The sequence below is a fragment of the Mauremys reevesii genome, linkage group 1 (genome assembly GCF_016161935.1).
Source record: "Mauremys reevesii isolate NIE-2019 linkage group 1, ASM1616193v1, whole genome shotgun sequence".
Classification (NCBI taxonomy): domain Eukaryota; kingdom Metazoa; phylum Chordata; order Testudines; family Geoemydidae; genus Mauremys; species Mauremys reevesii.
Genome location: NC_052623.1, coordinates 259,020,019 through 259,039,902, shown reverse-complemented (window position 1 = coordinate 259,039,902; position 19,884 = coordinate 259,020,019). Strand labels below are relative to the sequence as shown.

At 39.5% G+C, this 19,884-nt stretch overlaps 1 protein-coding gene across 6 annotated transcripts in view; it reads left to right on the top strand.

The window, feature by feature from the left end:
- KIAA1549 (KIAA1549 ortholog) overlaps positions 1–19,884 on the top strand; it is a 217,881-nt gene that overhangs the window by 135,548 nt on the left and 62,449 nt on the right. For all 6 annotated transcript variants that reach the window (XM_039519516.1, XM_039519514.1, XM_039519513.1 and 3 more), the window contains exons 4-8: positions 660–837; positions 2,284–2,414; positions 3,413–3,596; positions 13,282–13,341; positions 16,049–16,194. In XM_039519516.1, coding sequence (XP_039375450.1) covers positions 660–837; positions 2,284–2,414; positions 3,413–3,596; positions 13,282–13,341; positions 16,049–16,194 — 699 coding nt within the window. The remainder of the gene's footprint in view (positions 1–659; positions 838–2,283; positions 2,415–3,412; positions 3,597–13,281; positions 13,342–16,048; positions 16,195–19,884) is intronic.

Genomic DNA, 19,884 nt, shown 5'->3' with positions numbered 1-19,884 from the left:
GTCTGATTTATCTTGCGTACCCCCAAGTTTCACCTCACTTAAAAACTACTTACTTACAAAATCAAACCTAAAAATACAAAAGTGTCACCACACGCTATTAATGACAGATTGCTTACTTGCTCATTTTTACCATATAATTATAAAATAAATCGATTGGAATATAAATTTGTACTTACATTTCAATGGACAATATACAGAGCAGTATGAACAAGTCATCGTCTGTGTGATATTTTAGTTTGTAATGACTTCGTTAGTACGTAGCCTGTTGTAAAACGAGGCAAATTGAGGTAAAATGAGTTGATGTACTCCCTGGAAGATCTCTGGGTACCCCTAGGGATACACATAACCCTGGTTGAGAACAACTGTACTGTACAACTTCTAATTGAGTCAGCTTCGCAAAGGGAAGATTCTCTTGTGATTACTCCACTGAAGTAGGAGTCTCGAGATAAAGGTTCTATTCCCAGCTGTCTGACTTTGTGTACTTCTCTTTCCTCAGCTGTAAAATTACGATAATATTTTCCTACCTGTTAGGGATCCGTTGCTTAATTTATCCATGTTGGTAAAGTGCTTTGGGATCATTACATGGACTGTGAAATAGAGGTGTGAGGTATTGTTGCCAATATTGATGCTGATAATTTTATTTAATTTCTTTTCCATAGGTTTATAAAATTTCCCCCAAATTCTCTTTCTTGGTGACATCAGGTCCTTTTGTTTACACGGCAATAGCTGTCATAAATGTGCTTATGAACAGCAGCCTTCTACGTGGTCAGGCCCCTGTCATCTTGTCACTACAGCCTTCTTTCACCATGCCAGATCCAAGGTTCCAAGTTCACACAGGTGAGTTCTTGTTACTGTGCTTCACACTGTAGAGAGGGGGAAAAATAACTTAGTATTGAAACAGATTTTGATCGAGGAAGAAGGATGGTCTTGTGATTAATATACAAGATTGGGAATCAAAAGATCTAGCCTTTACTCTTGTGAGGCTTAATTCATGCATATTAACAAAGTGCTTTGAGATTTTTGGATGGAAAATGCTATATACATTCAAAATATTGCTATTACTGTTGTTTATTTAATTAGTTGAAAAACTTTTACTTGGCAAGAGGTGAACGCAATGTTCTGTTCTATTCCCTACTTTGTGTTATAGCTGATGATGTCTCTAACAAAGTCAGTGTAGGGAGTTTGCATTTTTTTTTTTTGTATCATGCTTTAAGAGTTAACAGTTTTATCATGGTGCAGAAGTCCAGATCTTTCTTCATCCTCACTGGCCACTTACCATTTGTAAACCGTTGCAGGGGAAATACAGAACCCTGAATAAGGGTCTACGTATTTTGTTCTCCAGTATTTTGTTTTTAATATTAAGGCATATTTAATTATGTATTCCTATATGTCTGAATTTTTTTTTAATTTAAAGTATATTTTGTTTAGAATGTTTAATTATTTTGCTTATAATTTAATTTTAAAAACTCATTTTAAAAAGACCTTTTTATATTTACATGGATTTACATTCATGATGTGGGAGACTGGTGCTATCAATCTGACACCTTTCTCTAGCAATGTGCATGCTAATTAAGCACTGGTGCAAGGTGCCAGAATGACAGCACCGGAGAGTGAAGTTATAATAAGAACTTCACTCTCTAGTGCTGTCATTCTGGCACCTTTCACCAGTGCTTAATTAGTGTGTGCATGTGTGCACATGTACACACATGCACGCACACATTATATATAATGTATGCATGCTTATTAAGTGCAGTTGAAAGGTACCAGACTGGTATCAATGGATGCCTGGTAGACCAAAGTTGGAGTCTTTCAACCAAACTGAATACTAGACTTCACTATCAGCCTACAAAGAAGATGGCTGCTGGTCTCCTTTTTAAAGATTTTTCTTAAAGAAATCTTGGATAATTCAGGGATTCCAGAGCTTCAGATGACTGACTCAGTATTAGAGACAGTTTGTGTACAGCTGGGGATCTTTCAGAAGCCTGTAATAGGAAGTGGATTTTTTTTTTTTTGGCTGCAGAATCTCTTGACAGCAAGTGAGCCTTATTATCATATCAGATTTTATTGACAAGAAAACCTTCTGCATCGATACAGAACAGTTTCTGCTGTAATTAATTTCTTGAGCTGCACTATTTGGACTTTCAGCTGCCATGAGTGCAGTCAGGATTTAATGGAAAACTGATTGATTCATTTATGGAGGGGGAGGGTTCCCTGCTTCCCCACTTTCTCCCTTCAGTGCAAATACTGCACTCAGTAGGAATAACACATACCCTTTACCTCCAGTGCTTCAGTTTGTTCCTCGAAACGTTGACACTGGCTTCTGTAACTTCAGCCAGCGCATTGAAAAAGGGCTGATGATGGCATTCCTGGAGGTGAGAAAACATCACCAGGATATCTACAACTTCACAGTGCAGGTAAGAATGCTAGCGTGCTCTGAGAAAAAAGAAGTTCACTGTACTCTGCATCACACATTTTGAATGGGAAATCTAATGGTGGGTTTATATTGAGGATAACTAATAGATTTTAAGGTTTTTGGGTTCCATGGTTCATCAGTGTTTACACCTGTGCCATGTGCCCTGAGTAGCCATTATCTGAACTTTAGATCTGGAAAGTGAGGAGTCTTTAGTGGATATTGTACCAAATAAAGGGGCTTAAAACTCACTGGATATAAACTCTAAATCTAATTAATAAGACTTGCTGCCTTTTTTTTCCTGAAAGTTTGTTTGTTCTAGCTTTGTTCTAATACTAAAATCAATAGAAATTGTGCTGTATAAACTCGTAAACGGTGTAAATAGTATCGAATCGCCATAAAAATAAAATAACTCATTTGTGTTTAAGTACAATATGTCTTTAAAGTGAAGAATATATGCAAAATATTATATAATTTAGCTACTAGGTGAAGTTCCAGGGAAAGACCTATGGAAATACATTTTGAGGTCTGATTGCACTTTGTTTCCACCTGTCTTTGGCTCTGGTAGCGCAGGGCATAGTGGATTTTGACAGGACAGCTCTCTTTCCACGGTGTTCATTTACCTTACATTGAGAGTCTCTTCCTATCTGTTCCACATAGGTAAAGTATCCACACAGGCTTTTTTTGTTGATAGCTTTTGTTTAGCTGCGTTTGATTTTTCTCTGGACATCATCTTCAGTCGTTTTCTGGATGGCACCTTTCACATCAGCATGGATTGTAATCCAATTTAAAGAATAAATCTTGGAAAGGAAACAGTGTAAGGTAACTATGTCCTTGCTGAGACAGTGTGGCTGAATCAGTCTGAAATGGATGTTACTTAACAATCTTGTAAAGCATCCCACTTTATATTGTTGTTTAAAAAAAAAAAAAAGCAGGGTAGGGAGGGAACAGAAATGCTGATGTTTTTGCTGTTCCTGACCTGTTCTAGTTTTGTCTTTTCAGATACTGAATATAACTCTGAGCAAGCCTCGTGTGGCATTTCGGCAGGGCCCTGTGAACATTGTCTTTGCCATTCAGGATACATATGGATTCTTGAACGGATCTGAAATCAGTGAGCTGCTGAGGAACCTGTCTGTGGTGGAGTTCAGTTTCTACTTGGGCTTTCCTGTGCAGCAAATTGCCGAACGTGAGTACTTCATGTCACTAAGGCTGCAGAAGATTGGTTTTGTGTGGTGTTCTCTACAGTTTCATAGTAATGTTCCATATAAGTGTTAACATTAGTTAATTTCCTTAGCTTCTAATTTGGCCTTTTTATGCAAATCTGTACAACAGTGCCTCTGGTCACATAAGCTGACCCTGTGCAACAGTAGCTGAGCTTAATCACTAACTCTAGTATTGGTTCAATCTGTAATTTGCAAGGGGAGGAGGAGATGAAATCAGAACTCTTGTCCACAGGCAGCTAAGAGTAATGAGATTCTCTCATATTCTGGGCTTGTGGTCTCAATCTCTCAAATAAATTAAAATGAATTATTGTTGCTGCATTAATTGTCTGAAAGCATTTCTCTTCACTCATTTGCTTGCTTTTAGTATGTCTTACTCTCACTTAATCCTATAGTTCTTAGTTTTGTATGCCCTTTAACCCAAATTTTAAAATGCTAGTACCCCAACAAGTCTGTGATTGTCAAGAAGGTCAGAGACTATGTCATAATTTATTTCAAATTGAGCTACATAATATACATAATATGCGCTATGTCTTTCTAGTTTGAAAACTATATCTGATCACACAGAATAATCCTAGATTAGTTCTCCATCAGTCTGGTCTGCTGTTACATGCTCATTGTCACTGTGTCCATGAATATGTTTTGTTTCTGGCCCTACGTCAAGCTTGTAGAGAATAGGGGCTGGTAAGCTTCTGTACTTGGGCCATTCATTTATATTTTCATCAAATTCTTTACAATATATTAGTGGGCTGGTTTGTTTTGATTAATTTCTTCACTGAAAACCCATGTCCAGTTGCTTCAGTGCTACAGGACAATGAAATGAGAACAGAATTTCTACTTAGAGCAATACATCCTGAAAGGCACAGTGCCTGGTGGTTAAAAACCTTATAAAACAACCAACTGTGCTATCCTTTGTTTTGGATTTTATGCTATGTACGTGTAATTTGAAAGACAGCCTTGTCAGCCAGGTGGGGCAGGGTCTGTCTGATCAGGTACGTCTACCCAGGAAACATACCCTGCAACAGAGAGTTTCAGAACCCAAGTCAGTTGCCCTGGGCTCTGAGACTCTCTGCTGGGAGTCGTTTTTGCTGTATAGATGTACCCTTTGTGCATGCATTCATGTGTGTATGTACAATGCCTAGCACAATGAGACTGCTTCCTGGTTGGGGCCGCTAGGTGCTACTGTAATTCAAATAAAAAATAATAATGAGAATGTGGCAGGGCAATGTTTCCTTGACCTGGGGTTTGTGGGAGGATTTTAGGGTGAGTCTCAAGCAGGGCCTGCATTAGGGGGTAGGAAGCAGGGCAATTGCCTGGGGCCCCACAAAACTAATTTACATGTTTCAGCCCCACATTGGATGAAGCCCCGAGCCTCAGGCAGGGCGGCTGAAGCTCTGAGCCCCGTGCTTAAGGTTGGGGGGAGGCACAATTTTTTTTTTTTAAAGTCCAAAGCAAAAAGGTTGAGAGACACTGATTTAGGGCATTCTCCATTTCCTCCTCACTGAATACCTGTGGAAAGTGGTCCACTAGATTGTTGTCTTTTTTTCACCAGGTCAGAACAACAAAGCCATGTGCATGGTCGTTGCTTTAACCTGTTGAATCTGGTATCTCTACATACAATGGCAGATTCAAGCAAACAGATCAGATTTTTCTGCAGCTCTGTCTCAGACCCAAAAGAATTTACCCCTGCACATTTGCCATCTCTAAGGATTTGTGACCCAAGGGCCAAGATACCTTCCATTGCTGTGAATTCCAACATTGAATTCTGTAGCCTGTGCAAAGGCTCAGACCCCCAAGAGATTTTTCCCCTCTTGCACAGGAAGAGAGACTTAGTCATGGTGCTAAGTAAATCATAAAATTCAACATGATCACAAATTTGCCTGTCTTGAGCTCTTTAAGAGTGGCGCTAACTTGAGCTGCATCAGCCCTTGACTCCATTTGTGGAGTGTGTTCCAAGCGTGGGACAGCCAATTGATATTTTTATATCACTGCCTTCAGTGATCTGACCTAACTAGCAATTCACTGTGTTTGATGTCTACTGCTAAATATCACAACATTTGCCTCAAAGGCCTCAGTACGGGGTTGGATTTGCCAGTGTTTTTTGGGGACTGGAGTAGTCAAATTTGAAGATTCTTTAAAAATGAATTCAGACTTTTAAAAATAGACATAATCAGCTTTGAGTCCAGAATATAACAGGGTCAAGGATGTGGGTGATGCTGTGCACAGCAACATGAGGAATATCTTGTCTAAACTTGGCCGGTCCAGGATTTGAACAGCTCATATTCACCGCAGTTCTGTCCAAACAGCAACCAGTTTTGATTTGAACTTTTCAGCTTTGATCCCCATGGCTCCTAAAGCTGTTGTTGTTCTTTGTGTGATATCGTTAACTGTCCCATGTTCCAAGTCTGCTGTGTCAGCAAAGAGACTGCACAAATCTGATGCCCTCTGATTCTTTCTTAGCTATGGGTCTGGCAGTGGATCCCTCAGCAAGTACATTGCATGCATTTCTGAGCAATCTCCCTCAGTGTATGTCTACACTGCAATTAAAAATCTGCTTGACTGGGTACATGTCATCTCAGGACGGGATGCAGAGATAAAGTTTCCTTACACCTTAAATGACTTGGAGCAGCTAGTCCTGGAACCCACAAGAGAAGAGGCAATTCTAGATTTAGTTCTGAGTGGAGCACAGGATGTGATCCAATAGGTGACTATAGCTGGACCGCTTGGTAATAATGACCATAACACAATAAAATTTAACATCCCTATCGGAGGGGGGGAAGAGACCAAAGCAGCCCACCACAGTAACATTTAATTTCAGAAAAGAAGACTGCACTAAAATGAGGAAGTTAAACAGAAATTAAAAGTGAAATCCCTGCAAGCTGCATGGAAACTTTTTAATGACACCATAATAGAGGCTCAATTTAAATGTATACCCCAAATTAAAAAAACAGGAAGAGGATAAAAATAGTGCCAATGTGGCTAAACAACAAAGTAAAAGAAGCAGTTAGAGGCAAAAAGGCATCCTTTAAAAAGTGGAAGTTAATTCCTAGTGAGGAAAATAGAAAGGAGTAGAAACTCTAGCAAGTGAAGTATAAAAATATAATTTGGAAGGCCAAAAAAGAATTTAAAGAATAGCTAGCCAAAGGCTCAAAAAGTAACAGCAAAAAATGTTTAAGTATTTCAGAATCAGGAAGCCTGCTAAACAACCAGTGGGGCCACTAGATAATCGAGATGCTAAAGGAGCACTAAAGGATGATAAGGCCATTGCAGAGAAACTAAGTTAATTCTTTGCATTGGTCTTCACAGCTGAGGATGTGAGGGAGCTTCCCAAATCTGAGGAATTGTCCCAGATTGAGGTGTCATTAGAGGAGGTTTTGAAACAAACTGATAGATTAAACAATAGTCACCAGGACCAGATGGTATTCACCCAAGAGTTCTGAAGGAACTCAAATATGAAATTTGAGAATTGCTAACTGTGGTGTGTAATGTGTTACTTAAAATTGCCTTGGTATCAGATGACTGGTGGATAGCTAATCATAGAATATCAGGGTTGGAAGGGACCTCAGGAGGTCATCTAGTCCAACCACCTGCTTGAAGCAGGACCAATCCCCAGACAGATTTTTACTCCAGTTCCCTAAATGCCCCTCCCCCTCAAGGATTGAACTCCCAACCCTGGGTTTAAGCAGGCCAGTGCTCAAACCACTGAGCTATCCCTCCCCCCAGCAATGTAACATCAATTTTTAAAGAAGTCTCTAGAGTCAATCCTGGCAATTTCAGGCCAGTAAGTCTAACTCCAGTACCAGGCAAATTGGTTAAAACTATAGCAAAGAACAGAATTATCAGACACATAGATGAACATGGTATATCGGGGAAGAGTCAACATGGTTTTTGTAAAGGGAAATTGTGCCTCACCAATCTACTAGAATTCTTAGAGGGAGTCAACAAGCATGTGGACAAGGGGGATCCAGTGCATATAGTGTACTTTGACTTTCAGAAAGCCTTTGACAAGGTCCCTCACCACAGGCTCTTAAGGAAAGTAAGCTGTCATGGGATAAGAGGGAAGGTCCTCTCATGGATCAGTTGTTGGTTGAAAGACAGGAAACAAAGAGTAGAAATCAGTGGTCCATTTTCAGAATGGAGAGAGGTAAATAGTGGTGTCCCCCAGGGGTCTGTACTGGGCCCAGTATTGTTCAACATATTCATAAATGATTTGGAAAAATGGTAAATAATGAGGTGGCAAAATTTGCAGATGGTACAAAACTATTCAAGATAGGTAAGTCCAAAGCAGACTGCAAAGAGTTACAAAGGGATCTCACAAAAATGGATAACTGGGCAAGAAAATGGCAGATGAAATACAATGTTGATAAATGCAAAGTAATGCACATTGGAAAACATAATCCCAACTATACTTATAAAATGATGGGGTCTAAATTAGCTGTTACCACTCAAGAAAGAGATCTTGGTGTCATTGTGGATAGTTCTCTGAAAACATCCACTCAATGTGCAGCAGCAGTCAAAAAAGCAAACAGAATGTTGGGAATCATTAAGAAAGGAATAGATAATAAGACAGAAAATATTATGTTGCCTCTATATGAATCCCTGGTATGTCCACATCTTGAATACTGCATGCAGATGTGGTCACCCCATCTCAAAAAAAGATATATTGGAATTGGAAAAGGTACAGAAAAGGGCAACAAAAATGATTACGGTATGGAACAGCTTCCGTATGAGAAGAGATTAATAAGACTGGGACTTTTCAGCTTGGAAAAGAGGTGGCTAAGGCGGGATATGATTGAGGTCTATAAAATCATAACTGATGTGGGGAAAGTAAATAAGGAAGTGTTATTTACTCCTTCTCATGACACAAGAACTAGGGGTCACCAAATGAAATGAATAGGCAGCAGGTTGAAAAGAAACAAAAGAAAGTATTTCTTCACACTGGAACTCTTTGCCAGAGGCTGTTGTGAAGGCCACGATTGTAACAGGGTTAAAAAAAAAACTAGATAAGTTCATGGAGGATAGGTCCATCAATGGCTATTAACCAGGAAGGGAAGCAAAACCCTGCTTTGAAGTGTCCCTAGCCTCTGTTTGCCAGAAGATGTTGGAAATGGGCGACAAAGGATGGATCACTTGATGATTACCTGTTCTGTTCATTCCCTCTGAAACACCTAGTAATGACCACTGTCAGAAGACATGATACTGGGCTAGATGGACTATTGGTCTGACCCAGGATAGCCCTTCTTGTAAGAGGTCCACCCTTGTCAGAAATCTGCTTATGCGTTCAGCAAATTATACGGAATCCTTCATCTTTGATGCAAAATCCATGGATATTTAGCTTTTTCATTAATTCTGGAAAGTGCATTTACATCTCAGTTTCTCATATTGCCTAGCATACTTTTCTGTGCCATTTGCTTCTTAGTTACCTTCAGTATTACACTATGAAGGGTTGTTTGATGCAGTCTAAAGATTTTTCCAAGTGGTTTTTTTTTTCCAATCAGTCTTGTCTGTGTATGTTTTTTTTAATTATAAATGTGTTTGAAATAGTGTACAAGTAAAGGATTGATTTGCAAATTCCAGGTGAGTTTTTAGTTGCAAGCAAGTTGACATTGATTTAAACTAAGGAAAATCTAATATTATATTATAACTTAAACTGTTGGGCGTGATTAAATTAAACTTTTGACAGCCTGAATATGAGTAACTGTGTCTGGAAAAAGAAATTTGTTATGTTCAGTCTTTGTCTATTTTAGATCATATTTTGTATAAAAGCCTTTTACTGGAGACAGTTCATAAAGCTTAAACAGAATGCAAATGCTTGCGAGATAGTCCTAATGCTGTACATGGTTAGGTTATAAGGTACCGTTAGGGATGTTTTGCCAATCTTAACTTTCTTATTTTTAATAAAGGTACTGTATGCACAGTGGCGGGAGGGCTCTGTGCAAGAATAATGGCAATGGGAATGGCTAAGGGTGGGAGATGCCAGCTTTTTTCTTTTTTTCTCTTTTCTTTCAAGGTACTAAAGAGTACTAGGCAATTTTAACATCTTAGCTCTATTAAAATATCCTGTCTGTTTTTTCATCTTCCCTCCTTTCTGTCCATTTGTTTTTCCTTGCCCATGTATTTACATTTAATTTCTCAGATTAGAAACTGATTCGGGCAGAGATTTTAGTACACGTTTGCACAGTGCCTCGCACAAAGAGCGCCCAACTTAATCAAGGCTTCTAGGGTGCTACTGAAATGCAAATAATTAACAAGAAAGTATGTTTTATAATCTGGACTGACAAGAATCTTGTACATGGTGGACTGCTATGAAGACAATTATAGTGTTATCATTATCATAATGTGCTGTTGCCAGTCCCAGGCATCCAAAAATCATGAATCAAGCCCCCCCCAAAATCATGAGTTTCTTTTTAAAATAATAAACTCTGGGCTCTTTTTCTTTGGTCTGTGGCTTCTGAACCTTTAGGGATCACTCTCTTCAATTTTCAGGCTTTATTCTGCAGGAATGTACTTCTTGTTATGAATGCAAGTGCTGAGATTCTCATGCATTCACATGATTCCAGCAGCTGGGACTCTGAACAACAAATATCACGAGACTTGCCATAAAATCATGAAAGTGGGCAACACTGATAGTGCTGTATGTTCCATAAAAGGTACACTGTGTCAAATGAAAGGCTCTGTGTTCCAAAGAGAGTGCAGTCTTAAAGGCAGGAAAGGATACAGAGAATATGATACAATACAGTACGAGATGAAACGTATGAGATGACGTGGCTGGTACGTTTCAGTGAACAGGTTGGCTTTTGAATTTAAGTGAGTCGATTATTCCAACCCCTCCTCTCGGTACAAAAAAAGTTCAAGAAAAGCCTGTTTTGATTAAAGAACTGTTTTTAATTTCCCCTTTCCAGTTCAGTTTTGGTTTGTAAACTTACTGGACTCCTGATAAATAGCCCAGTGGTGCACTAATATGAATCAATGAGATATCAGGTCACTTCTTTGAATTCTCCATATTTTGTCCATTTTTGATTATTTAATCCTCCACATTTCTGCAGAACGGTGGACGTTTTAGTAAGACTATTGGTTTCTCTGCCTAACTATTTTCATAAAGAGCACAGCTGATAACTTCCAGAACCTCATATATTGGGCGATTTATTTTGTTTGGAGACAGATCGCTCTACTGGATGGCTTAAGGGAGAAGTTAGAGTGAAGAATCGTTTTAAGAATAGTTTGAAAATGGTCTACATAATGTATGGTTTTACTTCAGTTCTTTCTATGTAAATGTTCCCCAAACCGTGGTATCTAACCTGAGAAATTTCTTGCCTCAGTAACATGTTGCTAATCAATACAAAGTATCATTAAAAACTGAAGGAAAGTGAAAAGGCAATGGAGCAAAGCTTTTCAGGGGCTCTTTAACAAATCGCTTGTGGGAAACTATTGAAATCACAATGGTTATTGGATTCTAAAGGAAATACAATTTTTAATTAGAATAATAGAATCCAGTGCTGACTAGAGAGGGGAAAGGGTGGATGGAGGTGCACTTCTCCCACTGCACCATCAAGATTAGATGCTCAAGGATTTTTTTTTAAGTTTCTAGTTAATTCTATATGAAGTTTCTTAGGCATACAGGAATTTGCATACATTAAATAATTTTCAAACACTAATTAGAAAAAAAAGGTATATCATATTGAGTGTCAAAGCACAACTGTTACCTTGTTTAAAAAAAGAAAGTAATTAAACACTCTAACAGTTCAAAATTATATTGCCATTGGCAAATGGTTAATTATCTTGTGATCTTGCTTTTCCTGGGCTTTGGAAAACACCAGTGCAGCTGCAGTTTACACATTTTTTTGCAGGATGATATTTTTAGATTGAGGTAAAAGAGTGCATTACTGTAGTAAACCAATCTCCAACCTCCTAGCTATACTGAGCCATGTCCACTCATCCTTTGGTTTAGAAGAACCCTGCAGCAATATATATTTTTATATAATATATAAATGTAAAAAGTGGGGCGCTTCCTGTTTGTATATTGCAAGTGGAATTTTTATAAATTTGTTATGTAATATCTCATTCAAATACATAAATGGCCATATTCCGATACCCTTACGCACATTGACCACTACTGTACTTCACAGTAGTGGCCCTATGGAAGTCTCAATAGAACTATTTGTGACGCAAGATGCTACTAAACTGGAATAAGAGTATCAGAAAATGTTGAATTTTAAGTCAGTTTTTGGGCATAGTGCCATTTAATTTAAACAAGAAGAGAATAAAGAATAAATTATTTCACTCTAGAGAATGAAAGTGCAGTGTCAAAAACCAAGGTTTAGAAAAAAGGTGCTATATATCTAGAGGCTCTTCTGCTTTTGCGTTAGGGGAGAAAAGAGTGATCAGGTTTTTAATAGTAAAAATCACCAGATTCTGGAAGGTAACATATTTATGGAAACAACCTTAGTACACCTAGAAAGAGGTCTTAGCTAGCTAGTCTGCAAATAAGACACACTAAATAAATTAGAAAGTTAATAATTTTTTTGTTTCTTTGAATGCCTACAATAGCAGGAGTTGAACTAATTATAGTGTAATGGTTAAAACACAGAAGTGGAAGTCAGGATATCTTGATTTTTGGTTTTGACTCACCTTGTGACCTTAGGCCAAATCTTTTTAATTTTGTGTGCCTCACTCTTCCCATCCTTAAAATGGGGTTTAAAAAAATTATCTTTGTTAAGCGCTTTAAGCACTTCAGATGATTCAGGGAAAACTTTGACAAACCCCCCACCCCCTTTACTTTCATGAAGTTTCAATCTCTTTTCAGGAAAACTAATCCCAGCCACTGTCTTTATCTATTCACCAGTGCCTCTTTACTTTACTCCAGTGGGAATCTGGGGTGAAATCCTGGCCCCATTGACGTTGATGGGAGTTTTTTCATTAACTTCAATGAGGCCAGGTTTTCACTCCTGAAGCTTAGCGTTTCCAGGAGGCTAGTCATTTTGACAACTTGGGCTCTTGAACAAAAGAAAACCAAAATGCCATGGGATTTTTCATGGAATTCATTTATGATTTTCATAAATCCAATTTGATCTTCACAATGTTCAATGTATATTTTATTTTATTATGGCTTGGAATACAAAATAGGTACATTCAATTTTCTCCTTTATACTTAAGTCTTAACTTTTCTACTTGGTTGCAGTACGGGGCGGTGGGGCTCAGGCTTTGGCCCCCCTTCCCGGGGTCATTTATTAGGTTTTGTTGTCAGAAGGGGGGGGTCACAGTGCAATGAAGTTTGAGAAACCATGAGTCATCCAGTGCACAGCCTGATCTTAGCATGCAAAAATCTCATTTTACATTAAAGACAAATTAGCCAAACAGGCTTTGCTTACTATTTCTAGAAGCAAAGCTGTCAGAGTGGTATGTTAAATATTTCAGGTAATTAATCGGACCACTTTAGTCAGCTGTTTTTCATTCAGACATATGAACCAGAAAATATGTATCAAGAGCAATGTCTTTCTGTCTCTTATGTATAACACTAAGAGTTATATCAGCAAATAAGATGTTCACTGACTTAATGTGAATTATGAAACAGCCTCTTTTCTTGTTTTTGTGCTATTGAGTATACAGTTCTTACAGATGTGTTTTCCCTCAACCTATTTTTTTCTCCCCCAGCCTTTCATTACCCTCAACTCAATGTGTCTCAATTGATGAAATCTTCCTGGGTGAGAACAGGTATGTAGACTACATAAAGATAGATAACTGTGAGATCATTGTTTTTTTTAGCCGGGACCTAGATAACACATTAATAAATTTTGAGATTGCTTATGGTTTGAGGTAATAACTATATCCAGATCTGAATAAGCTCCAAAGCAAAACAATGAATAACTTGGAACTGCTGGGAAATGCACTTGTGTAGAATGAACTATTGCAATTCCTTGTTTATTGGCCCAAAAATTGTTTTATATTTAGAATGCAGGTTATTCAAAGTGCAGGAACACAGCTCTGGTATACAGAGGGTGCTGTATACACTAACTGCCATTTAAGTTGGATGTTGTTGTTTTTTTTTTTTTTAAGATTTTTTTTTTTAACTTTTAATTCTTGATTTATTCATGGCACCTTACACCAAAGCACACAAGGCTATGCAACAGAATACAAGTAGATGCCAAACAATTTTAGGGACAGTAATGATGCAGCTCCATCCCATTTCGTTTTTTTTCTCAATTAGTTTCCAGCATATTTCTCTAGTCCAAGTCATCTGATCTAATTTACTCTGAATATAATCCTAAAACAGTGAGAGTTAGTGCTTTCTGTAACTATGCCCTTCTGGTGTGGAATACACTTCCTGCTATTATTTGTAATTCTCAATCTATTTGAATTTAAAAGAAGGTGAAAAAATTCTCTTGTCAAGTTCCCTGCATTTAATTGTTCTTGATCACTAATCGTTTATTTTGCTATTTAATTTTGAGATACTTCATTTGTGACTAGAGCCAGTAGAAAGATACCACTTATTTTTTGTGGGAAATTTCTTTGGGGGAAGGGGAGAAACTAAAATTTCCTGTGAAATTTTTTTTTGTTTTTCAATGGAAAAACTAAAACAAAAAGCTAAAAATATTTGAGTATTTGAAAATTGTTTTGGCTTAAAAAGAATTCAAAACTGAAACACAAGCATTTTTAGTGAAAACCAAATGAAAAAATGAAAATTTTAGCCAAAAATACAAAATCTTTTCTGAAAACTGATTTTTTGTCAAACTCTTCTGAGCTTTTGATCTGTTTTTTCAACCAAAAAAGAAAAATTGGACCAAAATGAAAATTTGCATGAAAATTATCTATATTTTCATCAAAAAAATGTTTCAACCAGCTCTGTTTGTGAGGGATATTTTTGATATATTAATTTCCATTGCTGAGAGTGTCAGTCCAGCATCCTTCTTCACTAGAAATTTCACAAGCAGGTAAATCCTTTTCCATGCACCTGTGATTGAGAAGTACAGTAGGCTCGTGCTAGTCACAGAGTCAGTTGCTTTTCTGTACATTAATGGACCTCTAAAGGGCCAGGCTGCTATTGTCTCACCAGCCAGGGGAAGAACTGCTCCAGCTTCGGGACTGATCAAAAACTAACACTCTTTGATGTGGCTGAGTCAGTTTCCATTAGTCAGTCAAATCTTTGGGGTGGGACAAGTGATGGGAGCCATCTTAGAAAGCGGGAGAGTGAAGCAGTGGTCCCTCTGGCCCTGAAGGGAGCAAGAGATGCTCCTGGAATCTGGACCACACCAAGAAAGGAGCTTTTCTGTAGAGAGGCAGAAAGAGAGGTGATAGCTGAGAGAAGAGGGGGCGAAGGGGAGGCTGAGTTAAGGAACCTCTCATCTTTGTGTGTGAGAGATCAGGGGGTGGCGGTGTTCAGTAAGAAAAGGCCAAAGAAAAGCAGCCTGAAATGGGAATGCTGTGAGGAAGTCTCTGGGGAACACAGTTGCGGCTAGAGGCTGCCACAGAGATGGCTCGGGGCCTGGGGAAGGAGGCCTCAGCTGAAGGACTGTAGCAGGTGTGGGCTTGGAATTCAAAAGGGCGAGATCCAAAGTAGAAAGGCAGCTGCCCAGCATGGACAAGCCCTAAAGACTTTAGAACCTGTGGGTTCCTTCCAGGGGAGTGCGTGGGCCCATGGAAGTTGGGCCCTGTCTGAACCAAAAAGGGCTGCTGTGACCAGTAATTACTGATGGAATTGTTAAATGTGGTATGCCTTAATGATGATGTTTAGTGTAACCCCTTTAACTGAACTGCCGTGGTGGCTCTAATAGTTGGAGTGCCTACAGCACTTGCCTCCCAGGTTTTCCAAGCCATTCATGCTAATCAGTTTCTGTGCACTACTGCTCTCATAGGCTTAGGCTCAGGGCTGTCTGAAACAGATGACAATACACTTTTCTACTTTCTGTTTCCTACCTGTTCTGCTATTTCTGTCCTATTTTTTATATTCTCTATCCCTGCCTACCCCTGACTCTGTGACTGGTGAACTCACAGTATGGTTAACATTGAAAGCAGGTAGATCAGAATTGGTTATAACTTTGAATTCTTTACTCTCTGCTGCTTGTGTTTTGATATATATAATATTTTCATAGATTTAGCCTTTTTTGGAGGCAGGGCTGCCCCATGACTGCATTTGTTCTGGACCAGGCTAGCCCCCATGAAGTTCCAGGAATCACCTCAGTGGTTTTTTCTTTTAATTCCCCTTCTTCCAAAGTCTTGCATTGCAGCTTGCAATCTCCAGCTGAGCTGGGAGGGATTCCTGTGTGAATATTTCAATGCTATGCTTAAATAGTCCAGCAGAGGGCTTTAGAGAATGATTCAAGGCCTGCAATTGAAGTTGCATAAAAGACACTGAATACTAATGCTTCTTACTAATTTGTTTGTTCTTGGGTTGGTTTTTTGTTTTTTTGTTTTTTAAATGTAGTTCTCTTGGGTGTTGTCAACCAGCGAATTCAGGAAGAAGTATTTCAGGCTGGGATGGAGCGGAAACTGGCTCAGCTGTTAAATGAGGCTTTGACCGGAGGGCGAATATGGAAACGAGCCACATTTGCAGGCAACAACGTTGTGCAGGTACTAATAGATCAGAGGCTGGACGTGTGCTTGTGTGCACTCACGTGTGTGTGTAAAGGGGAATAAACTATTCAAACAGTAAATAATATCTAGCACTTGAAGGAAGGAGAGATGAAATGAAAGCCTCTAGTCCAGCTGCTCTATGTGACTGATACATAAATCATGTTGTGTAACTAACATTCTTTTTGCTGCCCTGCTGCCTTTTGAACTAATGACTGTGATAACAGTGAAAACAACAGGAGTGTTAAATGGTTATAAAGTAAGTATTGTGATTTTAAAAACAATCCTCAGAAACAGCTCTTAAAAGCAGCCTATTTTAAGAACTGAGTTCTTGATTTAGTTGCGGTGTCTTGCAAAGAGGGACAATGCACTTATGGATCAAAGTCTGCCTCCCCCCTTTTTTGCGGGGGGCCACACAGCTCTTAAAACGCTTCTAGGTACTCTGTCGTGTTTTGTAACAGTATATAAATATGAAATAGGATAATGTGCCTGAGTGCTGGCTGGCACTTATGCTATGCAGCTAAGGGATCTTGTCAAACAGAATAACATGTTACACTTTTTAACTGCCTGTTTGGTATGATATTCTCGGTCATAGAAGTTGCAGTGAAAGAAGAATTAACTGCACCAGCACCACATTTGGCATCCACGACAGCCCCTCCCATGCTATGATATACGGGTGTTGGTGGTTCTCAGTCTGTACCTTCATTGTGGCTGGTAGTGTTCACTTAGGCGAAAGCCACCTTCTGGCTGCAAAGATTTGAAAACTTAACCTTTTCCTTAGATTTCTGGCTGTCACAGATGGTCCTTTATCAGCCAGATCAACAAACTGAAACCCAGTCTACCTTTTTAATGGGAAAGTTGTTTAAAAATAACTTTGCCAGCTAATCCATCAACAGTTGACCTCAGAGTTGCCATACAGGCAGTTCAGACCTATCATCTTCCTTCGGTATAACTCTGCAGTTTCCCCTCCTCTTTTAATTTCCAGATGTTTGAAGGGCTGGGGCTCAAAGAAGCATCTGTTCTAGGAGTAGTTTGTATTTTATTTCTTTTGCACCGCCGTGATTCACTGTGAATAAGGTGCCCTGTTTCAGATTTTTCATTCTCCCCACTGCACATGTTTATCCCTCTGTCTCTTGATATAAAATAAACCTCACGTCTTACCCGCAAAGATGAGATCATATTGAAAATACATACAGCTAGGCTGCATGTAAAAAGTGACTCTTTTATCCTTTACTGTAATTAACTGCCAGTTCTGTGTTGTTTACATGCACAGGTTTTAAGAGAGATTTCTTTCTAGCTATAGCATTGTATTTCACTGGGAGAGAACACAGAGCTTTACTCCCAGAGGTGGCTGTATTTCTGCTATATTCTGTGTGCCAGGTCTTAAGCCTGGTCTACACTTAAAAATTAGATCAGCCTAGCTACCTTGCTTAGGGCCAGCGGCACTGGAATAATTTGTATAGTGGGGGTGCTGAGAGCCATTGAATCAAGCTGTAAACCCTGTATATGAAGGAAATCACTTCAAGCCACGAGGTGCAACAGCAGCGCCCCTAGGTCCAGCACCTGTGCTTAGGGCTGTGGAAAATGTTGTGCCCTCCGTGCTGTAAGTTAAGTTGACCTGACCCTTGTGTAGATGTAGCTAGGTCAATGGAAGAATTCTTGCGTTGACCTAGCTACCACCTCTTGGAGAGGTGGGTTATCTACATTGATGGAAAAACCTCTCCACTGATGTAGAAAGCATCTGCACTAAGGCATTGCAGCAGCACAGCTGCAGGAGCTGTATTGCAGACATGGCCCTAGTTACCAATAACTGTTCCTTTTTATTGCTTCATTGGTACAAAGTAGCTATCGAGCTTCCTTAACTGGGCAGCAGCTGAGGATTCCCCCAGTGGTGAGGCAGTACAACCTCCCACTGCACGCCACACCCTTTGCTTAGTTCCCTAAGGATACCAGCCTTTCATCACTCCTTTTTACCAAACTACACCATACCCTCCCAGCACAACACAGCACTACACCAAACCGCCATAGCTAACTGTGTTATGTGAGGGTAGTTTGGTGAATGGGTGTATGGAGAATAGAAGGTTGAAGGGGGAAGAGTTCAGGTTGTGGTGTATGGTAGTTGTGATAATGCTAAGACATATGCCTGTAGGTGAAGGAGGAGAAGGGTATATATTGCCAAGTGGCTTAACTTCTCATATCCTTGCTTTTGTGGGCTAGTGTTAGGTATGCAGGGTATGTAGCAACCCTGTCCTCTTCACAGTGAAGTTTCGTATACTTTATATATAATGCTTCCAACAGCCCTTTTGGCACATAAGTGACACCTGTGATCTGATACCTGTAGTCCCTTGTGTGTTTTGGCTGACAATTACCTACTTTATCTCCTGGATCAAGTTATTAACTGTCAGAAAGTGACCACACTTTCGTAATTTTTCTTTTTTACACTCTGTTGTTTGCCAGTATCCATTTAGAAGACACACAGGGAAGAATCTTATGCCCCCACAAACATAACCCTTCATGTGTCTTCACCCAAATTTGGTTTTACAATCCTAGAGTGAGCATGGAGTTGTATAGTCTCTGCGCTATGTGATTGAGAATTCTGGAGCACATACTTTTAGCCTGCGTGTAACTGAGTGTAAACATGAACATAAACATTTCTCTCCTGACCTGCAGTATTTTTTCTTCTGTAGGCAAAAAGAGTATCTAGTACAGTGCACTATTTAAATAATGTGACTTGTCATTTAAGCAGGACTTGTGTTGTTCCCGCGCCAGCCCTGAGAACCACATATTAGACTGTGAAACTTTGCAGTGTTCCCACCAAACATGATGACGTTCTTTTGAGTTGGGCTGCCCTTTGCAAATAGGTAGTTAATGTAGTAATAGGGTAACCTTGACTTTGGGGGGATCAGCAGCTGTTTTATTCAGGGAGTAACCATCTTTTCATAAGAATTGTTATTCTCTCAGTTTTCAGAATATAGAACCTACTGCACATGCTCCTTACCCTGCCTCTTGCAGCCACTCACTAACAGGATCTCCTAGAGCTGCAGAGTTTTAGTGTGTATAGTGGTGCTATAGGTTTGGCCGGTAATTATTGAAGGTGAGGTAAAAGAAATGTAGGTGTGAGCCCAGATTCCTGACCCCATTAAAGCTACTCTGCACCATTACATGAGGATTGTTTTGGTGTAAGGGACTCCAGGTGATGCAGAGCTGGTCCTGTGCCATCATGCCCAGCCCTGACGTAGTGTGACACATGCCTGAGACCACGGCAAGTGGCTGGAGTGTTGTGGCATTCCGGTGGTCCATTGGCTGCACATCACCTCTCCCGCTTCAGCTGAGGATATGAGGCATAGCAATCAATTCTCAACCGCAATAAACCTTTTAATTTTGCTGCAGCACATTCTGCAGGTTTCGCTGGACGAGACTGTGAACTGCTTTGGAGAAGTGTGTGTTCTTTATTTTCAACCTTTCTCTTACACCGTAGGATAGCAGCATGTGTTGCATAATGTTGTGCATTGTCCTGATAGCTCTTTTATAATACCAACCCACAATGGAGTGAAATAAGGGCGCAGACGGCCAGTTGTACCAAACTAGGCGTTATTTTAGTCAGGAGAACATTTGTCCACTGGAGACTAAACTGAGACCACACATTCATTTCACTTGTGACAAGCCAGTTTAGAACTGAAGTTTCCTGAG